The 8,137-nt window shown below is 40.0% G+C and overlaps 1 protein-coding gene across 1 annotated transcript; it reads left to right on the top strand.

Annotated features, from left to right (window-relative positions):
- The first annotated feature begins 526 nt into the window (after positions 1-526).
- On the top strand, positions 527-1,401 carry LOC110933211 (glutamic acid-rich protein-like). The gene is made up of 2 exons (XM_022176445.1): positions 527-947; positions 1,034-1,401. The coding sequence occupies exons 1-2, from the start codon at positions 527-529 to the stop codon at positions 1,399-1,401; spliced, it is 789 nt and encodes a 262-aa protein (XP_022032137.1).
- The last annotated feature ends 6,736 nt before the right edge of the window (positions 1,402-8,137 follow it).

Genomic DNA, 8,137 nt, shown 5'->3' with positions numbered 1-8,137 from the left:
ACAGGAGAAAGATGATGCTGCCTATGTCCCGTCACCTGAACACGTTTCTGAATCTCAATCTCCTTCAAGTGGTAGAAAGAAAGCCGAAACAAGAAAAAGAATTGTATCTCCTAAGATAAAGAAAGTTACTATGAAGATAACGAAACCGAAGATTGCGTTAAAGAAGAAACCGGCCAAAGAACCAAGTAAACCACCAACACCACCACCTGAGCCTACCCCACATCAATCACCAATACAATCACCTCCACGACAACCAACACCTCCCAGATAGCCTTCACCACCAAAACAACCTTCACCACCCAGACAACCATCACCATTACACCTTTCACCATTACATCTCTCACCACCACAACAACAAACCTTGCTCACATCTCAAGAAATATTTCAAACACCGCCACTCACTCAAATTTAACTAACTCATGGTTCTTCTGGACACAAGGCGTTTCCAGCCATTCCAGAAAATCTTGAAGATATCGGAGATTTTGGCTTTGCAAACGATGAACAAGTTAAGAAGCTAGAAAAGAAGATGGATGACGTGTTGAATGAAAACAAAGTGTTAGCAGCGGAAAGCAAGAAAGTAGCTGATCGGGAAAAGATCCTAGAAATGCGTGTAAAGAAGCTGGAATCTGAAAACAAGCCTTTGTTAACGAAGATTGATACAGATCAGACTGAGATTGATTTCCTTAAGGTGCGAGTGGCTGAACTTGAAGAAGAAAAGGCTCGTAGAGATAAACAGAACAAATATTTCGAGATGAAAAACAAAGAGCTTGAGGCTGCAAAGGCATTGAAAGAGCATGAGTTCTACATGTTGAATAAAGTAGTGGAGAATATGCCCGGAACGTCGATTGAACAAAGATTCGAAGAGATACAAGTTGAAGAGCTTAGGGCAAAACGCCAAGCCGAGATTGATGAACAGATGAAAGATAAGGGAAAGGGTGCTGAAAGCAGTGTGGCAGCTGTTGAGAGATCAATTGTTCCATCCTTAGTAATTGAAAATCTAGTTCCTATATCTTCCGTATCAGCAACTTTGAAGAACCTGTAACTCTAGAAGATCTTGCTGCTGATGACGATGAGGAAGATGATGAGGGGGATGACGATGAAGAGGGTGATGAAGAAGAGGGTGATGATGAGGAAGATGACGATGATGAGAAAGTCTTTTCTGCTAGCAGTCATGGTTCTAATAATGATGATGATGATGCTCAAGGTGGTATGGGAATTAAAGTGACTGAACAGTCTAGTGAAAGGACTGTTGATGATTTTCTGAACGATACTGTGAATGAAGAGACAGGGGGAGCTGAAGGAAAGGGGGAGTCTAGGGATGCTCAAAATGTTGAACATGTTGAAAAGTTAGTTTTGAGATTGGAAACTAATAGGGAAGAAGGTGAACACTTTCATACGTAACATTGGAAAAGATTAAAGAAATGACACGTATGGTGGATCCTGACTTCAAGTTTGATTTTGAAGAGGAATTAAATGCATTCGACATCAACTACCAACCGGAATACAAGTATAAGTATGTAGAGGATGTGTATATGTACGACAGGGTTGAGGTTGAGGATTGCACAGATGATAAGAGTGTTAGTGAAGATACTTCTAAGTATCCTACACTGATGGAGTTCTTTACAGAAGAGAATAGAGACGAGTTAAAAAGGAAAGTCGCTGAGATCTTAAAAGACAAAAATTTCAATGGTACTCCTAAGGATATGTAGAAAGAAGAACGGCAGAAATGGTTTAAAGATAGTCACGAGAGAAAATTCAAAAGGCCGTTGAAGTTCTATCAGAGAGATCGAAGCATTTCACTTGGTGACATCATTAGCTGGGGTTTCCTGCCTCATGTTAATGCATATGCGATCAGAAGGGAGTTTGGAGTGTAGTACTTTGAACGTCTATATGATATAATGTCATTACCATGGTGGGATGTTGAGGAGCTATCGAAAGTAAGAACTTTAGAGTATCCAGTATGGAAAAATGATGTCGCAATGTGGGGGTACATAAAGTTTGAATCGTTGAAAGATTTTCGACACTTGAAGCCGCATTACCCAAAGAGAGTGCATAGGGTAGATTCGGTAACAGGGGTTGAAGAAACGATACTTAACGTTAAAAAGCCAAAGACGATGAAGAATATACCAATGCCGAAGATGGAGCAGGAATTTTATAAAGGCTTCATGGGCTGGGTATACAACTGTATCTCTACAGAAGCTGTGATTACGTACAGAGCTGGAAGGGAGATAAGAGAGATACATGTGTATGACCCGATGTGGTTAATGAACTGCTCAGCGAAAGATATTGAATGTTTATTCATTAACAAGATTCACTATCAGGCTGAAGATAAAGAGAAGGCGATGCAGTTTCAAAGAGTTGCTACTCTTTGCTTTCAGAAAGGCATAAATTCTGAAAGTAAATGGAAGTCAACTTGGTGGTCGCTTGAAGAGAAAGTAAAGAGGAAAGCTGAACGTGAACATAGAAAGCTTGAAGAAAACAGAGGAAAGTGGATGAATATTCAAGCTGAAGAAGAAAAGAAAAGGTAGAAAGAGAATGATAGAGTGAGGAACTTGCTTAGGAGAAAGCCTAAGCAGCGTGAAGAAACGTTCAAGTCACTCTGAAGACCTGAAGACAAGACTGAAGACTGCGGCTGTATCCAAGGGGGAGTTTGTTGGTGCACGAATGTCTAAAGCCTACGTCTTAGTCTTAGTCAAGCTTGTATAGGGTCTAGGGGTCATATGTGTAAGTTTTGTCTTGTATAGGGGTTGTTTTGTAAACTTTGTGTTGTTAAGTCCTGATTCCGCTCCTAATGACATTATGTCATTTGGAGCAAAATCACAAACTAGTGATTCCGCCCGAAATGACATGATGTCATTTGGAGCGGAATCAGCCCCACTATACATAGTTGTTTATGTTTTCTCATTTGTAACTGAATGTCGACTGTGTAGCCGAACTCCTGCCGAATTTTTCTGAGAAGTATTAATGAGAAAACGTGTTTAAAGTAATCTACATTCTGTTTCTACTCCATTCTACTTTGATTCAAGCTGTTTGTGTATTTCCGCAGCATAAACAGTGGTGTTTAGCTCTGATTGACTCATTTGATCGTCAATAACGATCCTACAGATTTTGAGCTCCACTTGCTTCGCGGTTTGTGCATTCTCTCTTGAAATGCCCTTTTTCCCTGCAACGAAAACAAGTAACTTTAGATTTATCAAATCCTAAAGTAGAAACATTAGCATCACGAAAATCATCACTTCCTGTGATTTGTTTAAACTTCTCAGCTCTTCTCAACACACTAACCAAACACCACTTTATATCCATCAACTCCATCTCCTCAGCATTAACCTGATCGTAATCCTCTTTTGTCAACATCGGATTTCCGATCCTTCCTACAACTAAATTCCCATACGACTCTAACACAGTCACCAACAGAGACATATGACTTTTGGCAACTTCTTCCGAGTAATTTTGATCATTCTCAAGGTCCAAAGAAATGTTGCATTGAAGAACTTTGCCACTCTTTGTTGTTGTAACATTTGGATCGAATGATGGATATGAAGAAAATCCAGTTTTGCTACTTGATCCTTGAGATGAACTTTCCGAAGAACTTTTTTCATTGAAAGCAGTTTCAATCTTTGGTGCAATGTTGGTCTTATCACTAACACCACCTTTGTAATACAGACCAATGTCTTGTTCACCATCATAGTTCTTCATTCTTGCTATCTTTCGTTATTCCATCTCTTGAGCTTCAAGTTGTTCAATAAAATCGCTTTGCGTTAGATTATCAAATTCAGGTTGATTTTTCAACATCATAAGGTACGTGCCCCAAACATCTTGTGGCAACGGATCGGCCAACTTTTCAATCAATTCTTCTTTATCCTTATTGATATGCAATATATTCATATTCATCACCAAATTGCAATATCTTTCTATAATCTGCTTGGTGTTTTCAGTTCTTAATCCACGGAATAGATCAAATTCTTTCTTCAAAAGCGAAATGACCTTTGGTACGAAATGAATATGCAATTCATGCGAAATGAATAATTCTCAAGCGAAATACTCTTTCAAACGAAATGAGGACCCATTTCGTGCGAAATGGATGCAATGTTCAAACGAAATGATATCAATTCATGCGAAATGAATCTTTCGGACAGTTTTTCAACAAATTGATCAAGTTTTTCTTCGAATTAAAGTCTGATTCTTTCAAGGCTTTGTTAAAACATTGTTTCGCGCGTTATGTTTCAAAATCAAGTCGTTTTATCCGTGAAAACTTGTTTAATTTTGAAAAGAAGGTGTAGAAATCAGAATTTTCAGCAGAAATGGTAAGAACTCTTCCTCCTGAGCTCTGCTACCTGTTGTAGGATCGTTTGCACGACCAAACGAGTCGTTCAGAAGAGATCTCGTCCAATACAAAAGGTGGGAACAGATGTATCGGAGTTATTTCAGCTGGTTTGCACTTAGATTCACTTTAAACTGTCTCTGTATTGATATCAGATCGTTTTACAAAGCTGGAGACACCTCGGTAGAGCTTCGCTACCGGAATCAGAACGTTACAAATGAATTGGTCAAGGCAAGTATTTATAGGCTGCTCCATTCCGCACGAAACAGTTCAAACGAAATGAACTTGCCATTTCGTACGAAACGGACAACTCCATTTTGTGCGAAATGGTCTCTTTTCATTTCGTGCGAAATGGTCGGTCTCACATATTTCTCGTATTTCGTGCCCTGGTCTATCCAACCTAATACAAGACTCGATACAAGACGAAGTCGACAAACATATGCACCAACACATTAATTACCACCCACGGTACTACCAATCAATGACTGGTGGTCATGTTACTACTCACAGTGTAGTAACAAATTTTGTATACAAAACCCCAACATACTGACGATAATTGTAGAATACAAATACTCAATCACTGTTTAATATAATGTTAATTAATTGAGGTTTTGTAAAAATAGTTTGCAAAAAGGTTTACAAAAAGGAGATTACTCACATTGCTATTTTAGGTATTTCCTTGGTGACTTCCTGGTTATAATCTAGTTAAATAAACAATGCACACGTGTTTATATAATAACCTAATTTACATTAGTTATACCCTCCCCGAGACAGAACTCCAACGACTACGTCGGGCAGAGCCTCGACAGTCATTACGGAGCACCAGATCAATCGGGCAGCGTATCTAATACGTAACCGGGGGTTATGATACTTTCAACGAGGCAGAGCTTCGCTAATTAGGGGGTATTATACTCAAGTATTATTGTTTTTATCTCGAGAGAGAAAGAAAAGGAATCTGAACAAGTTGAAATGCTGTGCTCGGCCCTATTTATAGCTGATCGGCCAATCCGTCGCACCCCGCGACGACTTCTCCCTCATCTGTCGTGGGCCGCGTGGGCCATAAAGACAACAACCTTTGATGAGTCATCACCCCGGGTTCCAAAACGTGGCATCACAGGTGCTTCACAAGGAATGAGTTGTCACGCCCCGCGAAGGATCTTCCTTCGTCTGTCGGGGGCCGCGAGCGACTGTCAAACTTGTTCTTTCTTGATTTTAATAAGTATAAGGTATTTCGGGCTCGTTCCTCACGTACGGTGTGTATTTAGGAACGTTTAGGGTCGTTTTCGAGGGTTGTTATATTTTGGGTATAACTCCTGAACTTTTTAAAAAAAATATATAATGCACTCGCATTAAGTATAATAATCTAATTCACTTTATCCCTACATCATGAGACAGAATCCCAACAAACTTAGTCGGGCAGAGCCTTGACATGTGTTGGTGGGTCCTAAATCAATCAGACAGGGTATCAATGATTAGGGGTTAAAATACTTAAAACGAGACAGGGCTTTATTATTTTGATTATTATGAGGTATATATATATATATGTGTGTGTGTGTGTGTGTAGAGAGAGCGAGATCGAGAGGGAGGAAAAAGGAAATGTGGATGGTCTTATTTATACTAGAATGGTGGCTTGGTGTACATGAAATTTTCCTCTACGTACCCACTTTCTGTTGGTGCATCCGTCTGTCGCCTACGTCTTGTATTGAGTCTTGATTAGAGATACATAGAATAGGGCACGGAATCCAAGAAAGTGATATATGTAAGTGATTCCGCTTGAAATGACCACTTGTTATTTCAAGCGAAATCTCATTTAAGTCTTGATTCCGCTCGAACTTGTATAGCCTGATTTCGCTTGAATTGTTCTGTAGAGATTCCGCTTGAACCATACAGGTCATGTTCAAGCGGAATAAGATAGTCTATATATAGGTGTTAGTTGGAGCGAAATAGTTAGTAGTTGTATTGTTGTCTTCCGGTGAGCCACGAAGTGCTGCCGAAGTGTCGTCGTGATTGTAATCAGCATTTTTATTAATAAAAACGACAGATTAAAGTGAATACGGCTGAGATAACACTGATTCATTAGTTTCCGCCTCTTGAATTGGTGAAAAACTCTTCTGATCGACTCATTCGGGTCTGAAAACGGTCCTACACTTTCTTTAAATGCGAACATTTGATGATTTTGACTTTTATGTAGATAAGCACACACTGTTATGGGCCATTTTCTGAACGTATATCCTGTCTAGTATTCTGCTTTTGATTGTTTATTTGAGATTAGGATACCGGATCAGGATATTGGTAACATCCTGAAACGATATCCTGGTAATAACTGATTTAACCACGTGCAGATTAAAGGGTATAAGTCTCTAACGTTCAAGTGGACTTCTTCTCCTTGAGACTCGGGCAAAACAGTTGAGAGAAAGACGTTGAAGCAGGAAGATGTGGATTACAACGTTCACATGTGGAATATTCGCCGGATCCCGGAATAATAGGATAGTTGGTTGCTTTCTTTTTACTATAAATAGATTGATCGGATCAGATTAAGTCACATACACTCTTTCGCACACTTTGCTCTCTAGTCTCTAGCAATCATTACACACGAACACTTGTACTCAAATCTCATTGTAACACTTAGTTGATCCGTATCATATCCTGCACTGTATCCTGAAGTTTGAAGTAATAAGAAGAACAAGGCAGCTGCGATTGTCAGTTCCCGAGGTTTTATGCCGGCGATCTAGATTGATCAAGGGCTTTCCTCGTACATCTCGTGTCAACCCCTTTACTTTTTGCTCATTGTTTGATCGTAGATACAACTCAATATCCTGAGCCGTATCCTGAACACTGTTTTTCTAAGCAACTTAACCAACATATTTTCAACACATTTTTAGCACACTACCTCACTTAACTAATTTGATCACTTAATTGCTTCGGTAATTTTTGACCAAAACAATTTGGCGCCCACCGTGGGGCAAGTGGTGCTCTCTTTACTAAAATTTTTTGTGAAATCGCTAATCAGTTTTCTGTTTTCAAAACTTTTTGCCACATTGTTTACAATGGCCACAAGATCAAACATGAGCTCCTCCACTATGTCCGCTACGACTTCTGCTACTACCGGTTCGGTGCTTCCACCACCTCCTCCAAGGATGCCGGCTTCTTCACAACCTCAGGATGTTATCCCTACCCGGGGTGTTCAGGGATCTGCTCCCATTTTAGCTTCTAATGATGAAATTCTAACATTGTTTGGAAGTGTGCAGGAACAAATGAGACAGAAACAGGAAACTAACCAAATGCTGTTAAGAGAAATACAACTCTTAAAAGCTGGCTCGAGCAGATCCACCGAAGATATCGTCACTCCTCTACAACCCAGAACTTTGAACTTCAGTTCGGGTGTGTATACTGAGGATAATAGGGGGAATACTGTGCCCAACCTTCCTTAGAATCATACTCCTGAAATACCCTCCTCGGTCAGGATGTCAACCATGAGGAGCTCAGGATATGCTTCAGGATATGGGCAGAACCCTCAGACTGGTAACGTGTCTAATAATAATAATACTCTTGCCACTAACAGTGTTGGATCTTTGCAGGATACAGCTTTGACATCAGCATTATCTAGGGAGCTTCAGAAGCTAAAGAATATGATATCCAGTGTACCTGGGGTGGTTCAGCCAATTCCTGAAGTATCCCAGGATAGCCACAGGATATCTCGGTTTGTGCATCCTATTTGTGATGCTGAAATCCCAAAAAGATTCCAAACTTCCCCGTTGGCAACAACCACGGTAGTAGTTAGCCGGAAGCATTCACCCATGGAGATAGATGGTCAAA

The sequence above is a fragment of the Helianthus annuus genome, chromosome 4, assembly GCF_002127325.2.
Source record: "Helianthus annuus cultivar XRQ/B chromosome 4, HanXRQr2.0-SUNRISE, whole genome shotgun sequence".
NCBI lineage: Eukaryota > Viridiplantae > Streptophyta > Magnoliopsida > Asterales > Asteraceae > Helianthus > Helianthus annuus.
This window is presented reverse-complemented; position numbering and strand designations above follow the sequence as displayed.

Coding starts and splice junctions, on each gene's coding strand:
- LOC110933211 (XM_022176445.1), top strand. CDS start 527: ATGGATGACGTGTTGAATGAAAACAAAGTGTTAGCAGCGGAAAGCAAG. Junction 948..1,033: donor GGGAAAGGGTGCTGAAAGCA/GTGTGGCAGCTG, acceptor GCAACTTTGAAG/AACCTGTAACTCTAGAAGAT.